Raw genomic sequence first — 17,414 nt, forward strand, 5'->3', positions numbered from 1 at the left:
CCTGCGTTGAAAGTGTGGCTGCACAGAGAAAATTATAATCACCTTTTAGAGGCTGCAACTGAAAAATGGAAATTTTGCTAGGCAGGCAGTAGGCACGTATATGTATTCAAATTTCGTTGTGCAATCAGGACAATATTCAGCTTTCTCATTTATTTTAAGAGAGTTTTCAAAACAGAAGCAAGGATAGAAAAGTGTGTTTGAAATACAAAAAGAAAGTGTAAAAATAAAGCTGCAAATATTGCTCTGAAAGAAGCAAGATGTATAATTACTGGGGCAAAGATCTCTTTAAAGATGTATTTAGAATCTGACTAAAGCCCTTTGAAGTCAATAGGAGCCTTTATAGTGCACTTTAGAAGTTCCCTTAGACTTTTGTGAACTTAATTCTCCGATCTTAATATTCTTTTACATACTTTCCAATGGTTGCTAGCAAAAAAGAAGAAAAATTGAAAACAACTTTTGGAATGTAATGTAAAAATAGTAAAAAAAAAAAAAAAAAAATACTGTTGATGTTCATACTGGAAAACATATACTTTATATAATGGATATAGCACATAAAGCTTTGTATTTGCAGATACTAGCATGATGCATAAACTTCACAGTGTTCAGAGATTGCTGATGTAGTTTTCTAGTAATTTTTAAATTAAATCGTGATACTCTTTTCTGACATGAATGCAACGTGCCAAAAGAATGATATTATGCAAAATAATTGATTTTTTTTGTAAATCTTTTTGTTTAATACTAATTGCTCTAGAGTTCATCTTTAGCGTTCATTCTGTAAACTGTGGTTGTGATTACTGTTATATAGAAATGCATTCAGGAATGACTGAAAAACTTTAAATTTGGAAATTTTTGTTCGGGTGAGTTTTAAATAGGGAAAATGCCCTTATAAAAGGTAAAAGCTAGAAGATATAAGTAACAAATCTGTGTTAAAATACAACCTTACAGATAGTGGCTACTACTGGTTCATTGATACTAAAAAAGGATTATTGTAAATGTAGATGTAAATGATAAGTAGAATAGAAGAAAAGTGAACTGGTGGGAAAAAAAATCTAGTCATGATAAAAAATACTCTTTTGTCAAAATTAAAGGAGTTTTATTGAGTGTGTCAAATTTAAGTACATATCATTTTAAAAAAATTCAAAAACTTGAAGTAGTCTTTCACTTTCAGCTTCCCAGAACAATTTCATTTTCTTTCTCAAAATGACTCGTTTACTGTTGATTTTCTCCTTATAATGAAGTCAGAATCATAATGCTACATTCCAAGTGCCATGAAACAGGTTAACCTAAAATTGTTACAGAGATCATCAAAAGGGGAAACAGCACTTGATTTTTTTCCTAAGGAAAAAGGTTCAATGTTTTCAGGTGGCATAAAGTCTTTTTTTCGTGTTGTTTGAGATAGCTTGTTAGAAAGACACACTAAAAAAGGCAGAAAGTAGTCTAAAGAAGTGTAACAGGATACCAAATTGCTTTGAAAGAAAAGTATGAAAAGCAAGACTGTCATGTTTGGAAAAATGCTTAAGAGGTGGTTTCTGATAGAACTCTAGATAGGAGCAGTTGAACTCTTCTCAAAATCTTTTGTGTTTAGACCTGAATTTATATTGCTGTTATGTGAGGGTATCTTGAAGAGTCACACAGAGTCAGGCCGAAAGCTTTGATCTATGTCTAGAGCTTGTTTTTGATTCCTTGGTTTGTTTCTTTAAGATGTCTCTTTTGGGTTCAGAGCACAATTTTAGTAATTCTTACCTGACTTACTCTCTTCTTCATAGAATAACATTATCTGAAATATTTGCACTGAAATACTCAAGAAAGGTCCTAATATGGAGGATGTTTACTGCATACATCATATCAAATAGTTGCAAGAGAAGGAAAACTTTCTATACAGTCGTGAGAGTAGGGGTAATATAATGCTGTGTATTTAAGGGTAGGGGGCAAGAGGCTTGTACTTTCCATTCATGAGTGTAATGCTGTTTTCTGCTCTTTTTGAAGATCAGATAATCAGGGTATCTGAGCAGTGAATTGCTTTAGTATGACATTACGGGTCGTGTTTGGCACAGGGATGTTTGTGCCTTCTATGCTTGGGAAACTAGGTTTCAAAAAGCAACCAAACCACTGAATTTAACAACTGTCTGCTCTGTGTTCGATATATATTGAATACTTCCAGTTTAGATTTAATAAGGTTTATTCAAATTCCATAGGAGTATACTTCAGTTCCTTTTGAATGTCTAATAGCAGAGTTATATTTGTAATATATTAGTACTCGTATTTGCATAAGACAGGTTAAATCAAAGAAGAGTTTTCTTGGCTATAGAATAAATAAAGGTTTTATTCACCTTACAGCCAAAAACCTATTTAGAAACTGGTTAGAAACTTTCTTAAAGCTATAATTAACAACACAAGAAAGAATTACTATTGCATTACCTACTTATCTCTTTTATATCTTTTAACTAACAGCTGAAAATGATCTACTTCTGTTTCTAAACTTTTGGGCGATGCTTTTTCATTCTATTTTAAACATAAATTTCCAATATTTTTGGAAAATACAAGGTTGTACCTTTACAATTTGTAATGTATACCACAGGAACAGAAGAAAGGAAATTCATGTGATAAACTTTATTTTTGTAAATATTTTATCAAAAGTCTCCTGCTTTTAAAGCAGGCTTGTCCTTTCGGCGCCTTAATCCTTCACATCTTATTATTTAACTGAGTAGCTCTCTCTCAAGATAGACATATTAAATTCCATTTTTAATAAATCTCGTGATTCAGATTCTTTGCTGGGTAAAACTGGCAGAATTTTATTGATTTCAATGCAGCTGCACCAGTTAATATCTGACAAAAAATGTGATGCTTGTACAAGTTGGCACAAATCTGTAGTAACAAAGTATATAATCCAACTTTCATGGTACTTTTTAGGAAAGTAGTAATGAAAAGCTCATATCTGAAAACTTATGCTTGAACAGTAACAGGCTATTACGAAGTTCTTCAGGTAAGAGCATATGGTTTGTATAGTCTCACAATACTTTTCATGTAATTAAATCTTTCAGTGCCAATTACGAAAAAAATAGAAAATTATTTTAAAAGATCTATCAAGAACCATCAAATAACTCCAAGAAAAGCCTGGACTAAGCTCCAGCTAAGAGATAATTATTCTATACCATGCATTTCCCTATTTTATGCCTTAAACATTCCCACATGTGAAGCAAAACTACTTGAATACAGTGATCAGTCATCAGTACACTTTAATTTTCAAGAAGAACTGAGTTAGTGAAGTTTCTCAGTTTTCTAGTTTTCTTGTTTTAAAAGACATATTTTCTTTTTCCCGTGCTTTAGTGTATAGTTGCTGATCTTCATAGAAGCTAATTAAGATGCAGAGATTATAACTGGTTGAGCATCTGTTCTAATCTCTTTTCTATATATAAAACTGATGTTATTGCAGAAAAATATTTGCAGTGTTCCTGAGCCACAATGCAGTATGTCTAACGGATGGCCCATGATAAGCTGGCTTCCACTGTGGAAACTGGAATCCAGATGCCGGGGCTGAGATGGGTCCACTATTTTATCGAGAAGAAGACTGATTAAAAGTATGACTTGGAAGTGAGCTGAGCAGGCGAAGTATGATCAACAAGCCAGAAGAAGTAGAAAATTCAAGGATGATAAAGAATGGGTTTGCAGGCAGGAGGGAAATTCAGGAAGTACGTATTACAAAAGGCAGCCCGGGGTGAGAAACCAGGATTCAGATGGCAGGAGCCAGGGCTCAGCAAAGCGCAAGTGGGCAGGAGGCAGGAACAAGCTGCTGGTGCGAGCTTAGAGCCAGGCAGCAAGCTGCGCTGCCCGAAGGAACTGCTCAGGCTTATCCAGCCCTCAGTTCCAAAGAATCAAGTTGACAACTGGTAGCTAACAGAAGAACTTGAATAAATGAAATTAATAGTTAAATATCTGATTATAACAATTACGTAATTAATATATACATGGTTTTTTATTTGTGGTACTTTTCCAGGAAAATCTGTGTGTCTGCAGTTAACAGTTAATGGTCAAAATAAGGAGTATATTTCTTTAATTGTGTTATCTTTGTTTGTACAGTGATCTGTTTTTAGTCATGTTGTATTAAATACGCAAAGGATTTTCAAAAGCTATAATCCAGCAAACGAGGATCAAATCCCCGAGCTCTGCTGCATGGTGAATGTCCAAATCGCCATGTTACATAGTCAAGTGCTCTCTGACTTGCCCGGTTTCTGACACCGTATTTCTCTTGCAGGGTGGCGAGTGGCGCAGCTTCAACTGAGCCAAAGCATAATAGCTTTGTAGTTATGGTCTGATCTTAGGTGGTGGAAGATACAGATTTAACCATCTTCAGAATGAGAATAAACCTAAATGCGATTTTTACTTCCTAATCAAGTGTCTTCACCCTTGAATCTATTATTCAAGTAACAACGTATTTTCAAAACAGGGACAGTATTTACTCATTCCTGCACCCCAACTGATTTCAGAATTCAACTTCATTAGAGAAATCTGTTTTGAGTTGCGATAAAGGACTACAGCTGATATTCTGCTCTGAATTTACCACTCTAAGCTCCAAATTAGTGGCGTTCTACATACCCTGTGCTTCATGTTTACTATTTTTATCATTGTTATTATTACTATTAATTGTTTTTAGCTAACCCTGGATACAATTTAGAAATATTGAGTTCCCCCATGGTGGCATTTAAACCTTTCCTGGAACCTGTTTCATTCAGCATTTGGCAGTTCGATTAGATCCCTTCCTTAGGAATTCTGAATGATCTGGTGGAACCCATTTATCTGTTTTATTTATTGCAATGCATACGGTTTTTATCTGAACTACACTTGGAGTCTAGCTTGGCATAAAACCTAAGCATACGTGAAAAACCATGAGAAAACTGCAGTGATTTTACTTGGTGTTACTTAATTTTTGTTAAAAGCACATTCTTCTAATGAAGGTAAATAAATTATGTAGTCAATGAAGAATTATTGTCTAAGCATATAGAGAGATGTAGTGCTTTTCTTTAGAAGCTTTCATTGTCTTTAGGAGAGACTACACCAAAAATTTTTACATTTTAAAATTTCTACTGAAATATACTTTTAATCAAGATAGTATGACAGTATTTAAAAGGAAATGTTTGTATTTCGGGGGGGGGGGGAGGAAGCACTTTAATTTCCAGCTCTGTAAGGATAGAATATGAGGATTGGTTTAGAAGTGTCTGATACTTTAACTTCAGTCTTTTTTTGGCTTCATCCTCACAGACAATATGAAATATGCTGGAAAGTAGTGCATTTTATCCTACGTATTTCACTATGAATAGCAAACCAAAGAAATTTAAATATCTTGAGAAGATATCTTTACACAGAAAAGCTTTTAAGAGGATAAATTATACCTTTTTTCCAAGTGATAGTTCATATGCTCACTTAATATTTTTCATTTCACAGTGACCTTGATATTTTTTTCCTACAAAAATGTTAGTTTATATTAAAATGATGAACAGTCTGATGAAAACGTAAGGTTAATGGGCTTTACTTAAAAAAACAAATAAGGAGATGAAGTATTGTGTTGAATTTTATAAATACATACAAAGAATTTAATTTAGAACTGAGAAATTTTGTTCTTTGGTTATTTCCCATGGTAGATTTTATTTCTAGCACATTGTGCTGTTACTTCTATTGTTCCTCTTTAATAGGCAGAAATTCAGCTAAAAAATCAGGGAATTTTTATTACTCCAATATGTGATATCTTTATAGGCAACAAATAGTAAGACGAGTGAAATAGAGAAGCTGAGAGATTGGTAGAGGTTATTAATTTTAGTGTAGGACTCTGGAATTTTGCTGGTTCAAAGAACTGAAACTAGCCTCCAAATCTAGTGCAGGTCTCCACTTTGCAGGACGCATGAAGAGTATGGATACAAAGTCTGCGTGCTACGTATGTTTTGCTGGCATATGGTACAGAATCCAGGCATGGTTTGGTCGAATATAAGTGGAATTAAAGGCCCACTTAACTCCCAGTTATTTTGGCAGCACAATTGAAAATAATCAGAAGCATATCCATATTTATTGGGAAGTTAATTTCACAAAACATAGCAAGAGTAACATATAATAATTCCTCTAAAAATTTAGTTTCCAGCTCAGACTGCTTGTTGAAGCAACAAGCTTCAGAACGGCTCGTTGATGTCATTTCAGTGTAACTGTATGTTTGGCCACGCTCTATCAAGATCTGAGAGTGAGCTTAGCTTAGAGAGATACAAAGCTAGATCTCTGAAGAGAGTAAGAAATGTCCCGCAGGCCCAGAGCAGGGGTCCATCTAGCCTGGTATAGTCTTTGAGTAGAGGCCAAGCAAGCCATTCTGCTGGAATGAGGGGCCGAGGGAAGGACGGGAAGGGGACATGGGTAAGGGATGGCAGGAAACAATAACAGAGATCAAGCCTCTTCTTCTGCCTCTTCTGCATATGTCTTGTTACCTCAGGTTTAGTCATTTTTGTAGCATCTTCTTTAACTTGTGCTGTTCATATATGCTAGCCCAAACCACTTGTGCATTTTGGGTTACAAGCAGATTCAATGTGACAGTAAGGCATATTGTTCGATTTGTGGTGTGTTTGGACCACCAAAGAATGCAACTAGTTTAGCTCTGGTGTTAAGTGCCCTCCTATCTGAACTTATTTCTGTACTATACACATGCATGCTTTGTCAGCAACTGCATCCAGAATGAATATGCACTTAAGCAAAACTGAGTCAAATAAAATTATCGTACAAGTTAAAGATTACTTTCCTATTTGCTATTTATAGTTTCTAATGCAACAGGACTTCAGTTCTTAATGAAGCTAGTGTGGACTATCATATTTTAGATATTTAATTGTATGCATTGATGCAGTTCTTAGAGACGATGTATATATCCTACAAAGTCTCCAGTCCATGTAGACTAAACATAAATGCACAGATTGAGAATTCTAATTATAGGATATCATTATCTTTCACATGTCTATCTGTGTTGACTGAAAAATACTATATTGCATTTGAGAAAAATAACTTGATATTATATTTGAAGATTACCGTATTGAAAAACACAGAGGAATTTTATTCTCACAGCATTTGACGAGCAGGTGCTGAAGAAGGAAACTCAAATAAAATTAACCACCTTTTCTGTCTTTAGAATTTAATAAAATTTGCAAGCTCCTAGATCAAGCTATTAGTTTCAATTTGTCCATTAACTCATGCACAGAAAGTAAAATTTTTAGAGAGTTAAACAACCTTGTCAATTAGACAGTTAATGAATTAAGATGAACTCAGAGGCAGTCTTAACTGGCATCTGTTGCTAAAGAAGAAGTAGCTACATTTCTCAAAGTTGCAAGTGTCACTAAATAGTACTCTATTAGGACTAATTTAATTTGGTTTTTTTTAAGACCCAGCTGTGACCTGTGGCTCTGATACCCAGTAGGCGTTGCGTAGCAAGATAACAAGCCCCTAAGCAAAACTTTTAATTCTATTGTTGAGGAAGTTTAGTATGTATTTGAAACTAGCTGCATTTATGGGAGATTGCTTTGCTTTTTTCCCTTATACAAACCCTGCTTTGTCACGTTCATTACTGAAAATGTTTGATGGGCAAAAGAATGTATTTATTCTAATATCAGGTATATAAATACTTTGTGCTATAGTGCTTTAAAACATGTCATTATTACTTTTAGAATTCTTCTTTGCTAATTCTGATGTTGTATGCTTCCTGCAGATGTAAATGAATGTGAAGCTGAACCTTGCAAGAATGGTGGAATTTGTACAGATCTTGTTGCCAACTATTCCTGTGAATGTCCAGGTGAATTTATGGGAAGAAACTGCCAACACAGTGAGTGTCACAATGATTTTACAGCTCTTTTTTAAATGTTAATATTTTTTTTTATAGAAACAACCACATAATGCATAGAAAAAATTTTGTAGTCTGCAATAGATGATGCTTGAAATAGCCATGATATTCTTTTCAAGATGAAGGAAGTTTAAGATATCAAATCTATCAGGGGTTAAAGTAAATTGATATGTTTTCCAGTATAGAAATGTTAACGTGGAAGCATTTGGTATGTAAAATGATTAGTTAGGGCACAGATGAAAAAGCATAAATGGGGTAAAGAATAGTGTAAAGAATAATATAAAAACTAATTCAGGCTAAGGTTTCATCTAGCCGAGTATCCTATCTTCAACAGTAGTCATAAGCAGATGCCAGCAATTGTAAGAACAGGCCATGGATACATGACACTGTCTCTGAGCTTTCTCCAGCCTCCAACTGTTTTCAGCTCAGGGGAATTCTGGAGCCTAATGTGTTTTGTTTTAGCTTCGTATATTTATTTAGTGCCTCAAAAAAGCCCTATTCTAGTCCAAGTACTTGTCCAATCTCCTTTGAATTCATGTAAACTTTTCTTATTCGCAGTATACTCTGGCTGGGAATACCAACACTTTTTTTGTTTTGAGGCTGGTTCCTACTCACTGTCCTTTGGCCCTGCATAAAAGAACTATTGGGCAAGTAAGGGACTGGCCTAATGGGAGGACAGAACCGGGCAGGTGGAGGGTGGACTCCTGGGAGAAATCTTACATCGTTTTGTTAATAACCTTGATTATGAGTGGACTGTAAAGATCTGATTCCCATGTTAGAAGACAGTGTAAGTACAGACGAGTCCTTCAGATGTCAAAGACTGGAACTGGAATAATAGAAATAGAATAAAATGCTATGGTACAAAGTGCCAGGTGTCTGAACTTAAAAGTTAATAACCAAAGATAGGTTATTTTCTCTCCTAACTGAGTGTGTGCCACTCGGGGTAGCTCTAATGTGGATGAGAGATGAATTTGAAATAATATGGAGAAGAAAACCTATGTGTTTTAGTGCGTCCAAAGATGGCTGTCAGTGGCTAATATGATGGAGTTGTGGAAGAGGCAAATGTAGTCTGAAGATATGTCAGGCCTGCTGCCTCATATAGGGAAAGGAAAGTATTTGTGCTATTATACCAGATACCACATTCAAAATACCTGAAATTTTGTAGCCATCCACATTCAAGGGAGGTGATTTCAAGTAAGAGTAGGTTCAAAAAGATCTAATAAGTATAGCAGGAAAACCTAGACTGTGTTGCAGGTTGAATGCTAAATAAATGTTGTAGTGGTTAGCAAACTGTAATGAAGGTGAAGAATATAATTTATTTTTTCTATGTTCATATTGTGAATGCGTGGGGAAGCAGAGAAAAGAAAATTAGATCAATAGCAGATCGATAACCACAAATGACAGGCTAGGAATTTTTTCGAATAGCTTCAGTGAGTTCCCAGATTTACAACAGGCAAACAAACTGAGGCATCCAACCTAAAGTTTACAAAATCCAGGAGAGAAATCATAGGTGAAAATTTGATTTGAGAACTTTTACATGCCTAGATGTCTACCTTACAGAATTTGTATGTCATACTCGGACAGTTACTATACCTGATTAAGGGACTTCATGCTATAAAAGGATGAATATCTATCAAAAGTTTTACATAGAAGTTGTTGGTGGATTATTTGTGTAATTCATTTAAGAGCAATTGAAATGCCATTTGGAATTCTGCTGGGAATCACATCCATCTCTTTAAGGTTTATCCCTTCTGGTTTTTGGATGATACAAAATTACAGAATAATCTTTATTAAAATTGCTCAGATTATACAACATATAAGACCAATTAGCTCTTTTGCTAAAAATGGATAGTCAGAGCTATAGAAAGTATAAGTTTCCAGTATATTGAACTAGCTAAAGGATTATGCTAGTGTCATTAAAGCATTATAGAATTGCAAAGTAGGTGTCTGTAGCCTGTCTTTTAAGAGTCACAGTGGGAGGTAAGTGAATCACCGAACTGAGTGATCTTACCTGTTTCCACCAGAAATGCTTCCACTGCTAGGTGCTCGCAAGTGTCACCCGGATCTCTTATCTAGCCTGTAGAGAAGTACACTAAGATGTTTGGAAGGATACTTCTCCTGGGTGTCGTCAAATTTTTACAATTACAACAAGATTTTAAACAGAAGTCAAATTGGTTTGGTATAGATACTGCTGCTTTTCCTGCAGGTAACAAGGACAGTGATTATTAAATGTGCTAGACAGTAACAGTTAATTTGTTAGCTCCAGGGTGTGTGTGGCTTGGTAATTGAGTGGGCATGGCAATACTATGGTGCAGGAATAAAAGGATTGTGTTTCTTCCTTTCTCTGGGTAAAGGACAGGCATATGGAATTACCAGCTACCAGGTGTCTGAAGGACATGGATGGGTTGTGAAAATCAGATGTACTATAAAGAAATAAGGGAAAATTAATACATTACTTACATCAGTAATCTATATTTTGCCGTATTTTATAATATTTGAATATTTCAGTTATACCCCTCTGTACTCATACTATTCAAGTAAGTATATGAAGAGTTATAAATAAATAACAGATAATTAAGACTGGAAATAAGGTTTGTACTCACTGGAGATCATTACTGAATTACCCCTGCACTGGAACCTCACCATATTTTTCTCGCACTTTAGCACAGTTCACAAACTTTTAGCATTCCCTGCTTTCGAGCTAGCTTTAACACAGGTGACATTAAAATGCCAACACTTCTCCTTACACCAATGTATTATTGTGTACTGCATCAGCTTCTGTAGTTGAGGTTGTGTTTATTCTTTTTTTCATGAGAAGTTTTGTGTCATTACACCTAATTATGTAATTACATGTAGTAATTACACATTCTAATTGCACCATTAGAGTATTACACATCTTTACGGTAATCATATAATTAAATACTGTTACACTAATTATGTAAATGACTGATTGCTGTCTCAGAATTACCTCATACAGCTCAAGGATTGCTAGTCCACATCACAAAGTATGTGCAATATCCTAGGCAGAAAAGAGAAAAGACAAATTATATCATGCAACCCATTTTCCTGTCATTGCAAATCTATTCTCTAGGATGCATTTTCTAATCTTACATGTAGATTGATATATCCTAAATAATGATGCTTTGTAATATTGACTTATCATATTACTCATCAACTTAAAGTAGTTTGATGTTCAGACTAAATTTTCAGTATCTTTTCTATTTTTCTTTTTTTAAAAAACTTCACCCCGTTCCTCTTGACTAGTCTCCTGTGTATTTTGTTTTACTTTTATCTCACATTTAGCACTTTCCAGATTTATGAAAATGGTTGTGTTATACCCAGATTCAGCAAGTTTGATGAAACACCCACCCACAAGTGCCTCTGACTCATCCCAAGAGCCTCTCTGAATAACTAGTGCAGCTCAAGTGGGAGAGAGAGAGAGGCTTGTAGGCTTGTCAGGAACAGAGTAGTGAGAGGTTTCCCCTCAACTTCTACTGTTTCTGTAACTGGCTATAAAAAGTAGAGAACCTTTCAGGATTCACACAGCCATAACACTAAAATGCTTCATGAACTTGGAAGAGTAGACAGTATTTGAACCACTGTGGCTATCACCTCTGTCTCCTTCTGAAGTGGATGAGGTTTGGGGTTGCTTTCTGAGGGCATAGTGTTGAAGTTCTCAGAAGACAGGGAAGGAGATGGGGCCAGTTGATCTCCTGGCCAGTTGACATGACTTGTGCTCCAGTAGTGTTGCTGTTCCTTTTAGACCATCTTACATTTTATTCATATATCTTTATCATTTTGAAGCATTAGCCTCAGTTTTTTTCAGGATAGATATATATTCAGTCCTTTCTTATTAGATACTGTTATCTGTACCACGCAGAGGTATGTGATACTAAAATCAGCTGCTTCTCATTGCTGGAAAGCACAAGATGAAGTCAGCGTGATGTGAAGTACAGGAGCATTGATGGCATCCAAAAATATTCAATTATTCTAGAAGAAGCTTATCAACATTTCAGAGATCCTTCAGTGAACATCTGGTATTTACAAATTTGTCTGAAGATGTTTAGTAACTGCAGGATAGAGAGATTTCCCACCCCATGCCATCCTAAGAAAGTAAAAACTAAGCTATATTGTTTGCATATTACTTTCCAGATTTCTTAAGTCCTCAGCATTTCCTAACTGGAGATTAAAATTCTGCTGTCCCTGCACTCTCTGTACCTATTTCTTGTTTCTGGGCTGAATTCAAGCTATCAGTGATGATTACCCATTACAGCTTTCCTTAGTCTTAAGAATCTCCATAAATAAGTACAAGTTCCGACACAGATTCTCCTGAGATTGAAGTCTTTTACTTACTGGATCACAGAATTCTCTCGCAGGCAACAGGGAGGTGCTTTCATTGATGTTTGACTGTTTTCATTATTCAGTACAAATCTATATTGTTAAAATCTCCCATGAGCAACCTAGATTGCAAATTGCAGTAATTTGTGAGTAGGTCCATGGGTATTCTTTGTTCACTTTTTTTCTTTAGCAAATGGTAGTCTAGAGTGGACACATTATAATTTCACCGTTGTGCTTGCAGAGCTGTAGCTTGCTGATTGCTAAGTATTGCTGCCATTAAAGCATATGGCAAATTTTCTCTTGTTTTTTCTTTGAAGAGATGGTTAAAATTAGTCGCTGTAAATATTTTTACACGTGCTACAGCCCCTTAACCTCCAATTCTGCGTATTTCACATACCCATATGTAGTAAGACTACATTCAGAACCAGTATACCAGTGTGATTTGTCTGGAATATCACAAATCCTGCTAAGCAGTGTACCTTCACATTGTTTTTATTTGTTTCCTGTGCAATGTATTTTAGTACATTACCATGTGTTTATACTGCACTTGGTCATCTTCTGCCTTCCTGTCTGTAGAAATTAAAGCAGTGTTTTAAATGAAAACGTACCTTCTTTCAGTGTCTGTCTTACTTATAAGTTGTGTAAAGACCTGACAGATCTTTCAGGACTACTGTTTACATGGAGCCTTGTACTCCTAAACTAGTTGTTCTCATCCAAATCATTTTGATGTGCTGTGACTTCAGGATCTTCTTTCTTCTTTCTCAATTTTGGCTCTTGGACATTTTTCTGTTTTAAAAAGGATTTTCAGGAATATAGGACACCTGCTACTTTCATGACTTATAGTGTGGGAGGAAGAATTAATTTCACAGTATTTTTGAACAGACTGTGTTGGTTCTTCTGGTGTCTTTTTTTCCGTTTCGCTTCTAAGCATGTTTCCAAGGGAATGGCTTCATTTGCTGGGATTTTTTGGCATCAGGTACTTCTTGTTGGAACGTCTCCATTTGATGCTTACGGTCTTCAGTGAGAGGTGATTATTCCTCCCATCCCCAGCTCCAACTCTTATGAACCCTGGCTCAGCAGCCCAGTGATTCAGAAAGCCCCCACACTTAGGATCAGAAAAACCTATACAAAAAAAAACAGGACAAGGGAGCATAAAAAGTGCATTGTAAGGATAAAACAATTTATGAAACTAAAGATATATGTTCAGAGGAGCATAAGTTTTATTTAGGTATTTAAGTGGCCTTAAATGTGCTCTGAAGTGATTGTGTGATGGTTTTGCATGATACCTTATGTATTGCAGGTGACAGGTTTTGTCCAGCTGTCCTGTGTTAAGGTCAAAATAATGAGCAATGAAAACTTTGTGCCTGGCTAAAATGTATCTTCCAAAAGCCTGTGTTTTCAAAAAAAAAAAAAAAAAAAAAAAAAAAAAAAAAAGATAGCAAGATCAGATCATTTTCCTGAAAATCCTGGGATTTTCAGACTTTAGAAAAAATTATATAATGGGGCTCCCCCAGACCAGTAACCTCTGAGAACCTGGTACTGCTGACAAAAGGGGATGTCCTAAGAGCACCTCCAAAACTGTGAAGGAGTTCAGTTGCTCTGTAGTTCAAGATGTTAAATACTCTCATCGATATCTACTATTTTTTCATATTTACTGGGATGATTCAGGTTTTCATTTTTGATTGGCAAAAAAACTATACTAAGAATTGTACTTTCTAGAAATATAGGCTCCTCTATTTAAATTAAAAGTATTAAAAGCAGCTGCAAAAGAAATACTTCAGCACATTAGTTGGTCCAAATATACGTTTACGTTTTTATATTGGAGTTTCTGTTCACTTCACTCATGTATGTAATTGTCAAGAACACTAGCCATGACTTTCACTAGTATAATTCACAAACTGCTATCTGTGGAAATGAGTGGAATCACAGCTGTGCAGAATCATTGGGAGATCAGAACCAGACTGATTTCTTTTTCTTGGTTGTATCATTGTATCTTCCTCAACAATAGAATCTCTCTATATTCTGCATTTTCATTATTCTTACCAATATGTATTGGAAATTTTGTTAAAGCACATGCTAGACGTGAGAGAGAATTAGATGACCCATAGAGGGGATGACTAAATTAAGTGCCCTTAAAATTGATCAAAACAGGTTTTTTGTTCCTCTCTTGTTTTTCCAATTTGTTAAATAGGTAAGCTCTTGTAATTACTTCAAAATTTCAGAAATCTTCAAGCTTTGGTAGGAGGATGGCACAAAAAAATCCTACCCTTAATTTCATTGGATCATACTGTAAAGTAACAAGTTCTTGCAAACTGGCATAAGCCAGCCCAGTAGCCAGCTGAAGCTGCTTCAGCTCATCTTCGTCCGTCCTGCTGCCCGCATGGGTGCTCGTGCCAAGCTGCCGTGTTCCCTGGTCGCTGTGCCTCTCCATAGCTGGACACTGAAACAAGCCAGGAATTTGTCCCAGCAAAAAAATGACCCAGTTTTAAATCATTAATCAACCAAATCAATATCTTGATTCTGTGAAGTGTACAGCCTTATAAATACTGGGCCGATGCAAAGGATGGGTGGCAGGCAAGGATAGATGGCAGGGGAAAGAGCATCAGTCTGAAGTGAAGACCAGCACCAGCTGCAAATGTAAATCAAGTTGCCATCTTATCAAGGGAGTAGATACTGGGGTTTAATCCATGTCCAAGGCAAAGCTGAAATTTATTATTTTTTTTTTTTTATTTCTTGTTTTGTTTCTCTTCAAAGACTGTAATATCTTGGAAGGGGGGAGAAAAAAGAAAAAGCTAGAATCTTCCCCTTGTTTACCATGGGTACATCAAATCAAAAAGAGTAAACATATGCATTTCTGTTTATCTTTATTTGGGATACAAGCTCAGGACTGGATGCATGGAAAAAATAAGGAGAATTTATAGATAGGTATATGTGTGTGTTTATGTGCACACGCATATCACCCTTAAACAAATTTACTTTTTTAGTGTACTTGGGGTAGTTAATTTATTATTCACATAATGTCATTGTTGGTTTAGGGAATAAAGTGTGGTTAGTCCTACAAAAATGGAAGAATGGAACAATTCTTGTGCCAGAAAAGAAATGTATCAGTTTAAAGTAAAGTTAATGGTAATAATTGATTTATGACCTCTGGATTACAGAAAGATCTTATAACACAAACATATTAGAAATACATTTTGGAAATGCAAGAAGGAAAAATTCTTGCATGTTGAATGTTAAGTTAGCCTATTTAATTCAATTCATTCTTGGCAATCTGTCACATCCTTTTTTGAATTTATTGTAAGAATGAAAATAATTATTTAAGAGATTAAATAAATGCTAAAAGACTAGCTGAATGTATCACTAATAATGGTGATGCTTTAAAAAAAATATTTCAACTCGTTATGGGTGGAATACCATTTCTATATTTGCATTGGACAAAAACCCTCTTGAAGCTCTTGCTGAAACTAATGAGGTTTGCTAAGGGTACGTAGCTCTGAGAATAAGGTTTGGCTAGAGTATCTGTGTAATATATAGGTATGAAAGAGCAAAGAGGCAGAAAATGTTTTAGAAATAACAGAGCACATTGTTAAAAATGAAATGTTCTCCCAGGCATTTCAGTGACCTAGTGAAAAATATTAATCAAACTCTCGTACTTTTAATATTGAATCTCTAAACAGCAAAACACATGCAGACGCTTCTGCTACAGACCTATCTTGTCCAGACATTCCATTTAAGACACTAAGGTCTGCAAAATTAGGGTCAACAGTTTGATCAGAATTGTAGTTTTTCCTTTCAATACAATAGGAGAATGAGACAACTCTCAGTATTTGATGTTGAAACAAAGTCTGCAGTACTATACCTTGGGTACATTATCATCTTGGTGCTGTTGTACTATACAGAAATGTTTCGCTCTAAAAATTAATTTCTCAGTGATTAGGCAATAGAGGACATAATTTTCATTGCATCCTCTGACAGAAACTCCTTGTACAATATTCAGATAAGCTCCTAGGACCAACAGGCATATTTTACAAATTTAATCATCTCCTCGCTACGTGAGTCTCCTAGTACAGCTTTTGGGTTGTGTCAATCAACCCCATTTTCTAGCATCTGTAACTTGACTTTGTAGCATCTCATTTTAGCCTGAACTGTCTTGTTGCAGGGACATCTTTTCCATGTTTTCTTTCTTACGCCTCCTGATCTACCTCTCTTCAGCTTTGTGTCATTCTTGACTCATGGTGCCCCTTAATTACCCTCTGTAATGAGATAGGAAGGTTGCATTGGGATTAGGATTTCCTTCTCCTACCTGTTTTCTACCAGGCTTAAGAGAAGGAGATGACCCTACGTTTTCTGTAATGTGCCACATGATTAATAGTAACAAAAAGTAGAGGAAGAAAAAAACTTGTTTTAGAGAAATATCCTCTCTTCCTGTGTAGAAAGAACTTTGGTGTGCATTTTTGTGTGGCAAAGCCTATGTCAATGCATATTTCAACATTTCTAAGCCTTAAAAAAATACAGTACACTACTATTTTCAAAGTAGCCTCTATATCTCTTAAGAGCTTGATATAGTCAATAATGCATATTCTCTTTCAAGTTCTCCTTACAGAAATGAAAAATAATTTGCAGGTAAAGAATTGGTACTATAAAAAGAAATAAAAGCTAGACTGTAGCCAGAAGAAGTAAGCTGAAGAAAAATTACTAGTTATTATGACCACAAAAAAAGTCCTTAGGAATGTGGAAAAGCACAGCACCTTGAATGAAAGCAGTAATGATTATAAATATATGAAAAGAACAATTTTCAGTTGCAGTAGGCTCAACAAAGCTCCCACTAGCCAAGTCACAAGACCATTTTTTCTATTTCGGCTCGTAGTCCAGTTGTAAAATACCTTATTCTAAGGCTTAGTGTTTATAAAGCATAGGTCGTTTATGCTGTAATATAAATTCATCACAGAGGATCACAGAGAGTTCACCATGTGAGTTAGTCAGATCTAATCTGTTGCCACACTTTGGTGGACGCAGAAATGACAGAAGAGAATAAGACCATCTCTAGGGCTGTCTAAGCTTCTCATAATGAAACTGTCTTGACATTTGCTACAGCGAACGATGGAGCGAAAGGGTAGAATTCCAGGTGAATATGGCGTAAACCTTGCAAAAGGTAAAGGTTTGAAAGTTGATTCACACTTTGGAGATTCATTTGGACTCGAAATTCAAGCAAAGCTGAGAG

The 17,414-nt window shown here is 35.5% G+C and overlaps 1 protein-coding gene across 3 annotated transcripts in view; it reads left to right on the plus strand.

Annotated features, from left to right (window-relative positions):
- Nucleotides 1–17,414, plus strand: part of EDIL3 (EGF like repeats and discoidin domains 3) — a 250,526-nt gene that overhangs the window by 137,184 nt on the left and 95,928 nt on the right. For all 3 annotated transcript variants that reach the window (XM_062599401.1, XM_062599399.1, XM_062599400.1), the window contains one exon: nucleotides 7,724–7,837. In XM_062599401.1, the coding sequence (XP_062455385.1) occupies nucleotides 7,724–7,837 (114 nt within the window). The remainder of the gene's footprint in view (nucleotides 1–7,723; nucleotides 7,838–17,414) is intronic.

This window comes from Rhea pennata, chromosome Z (assembly GCF_028389875.1).
Source record: "Rhea pennata isolate bPtePen1 chromosome Z, bPtePen1.pri, whole genome shotgun sequence".
NCBI lineage: Eukaryota > Metazoa > Chordata > Aves > Rheiformes > Rheidae > Rhea > Rhea pennata.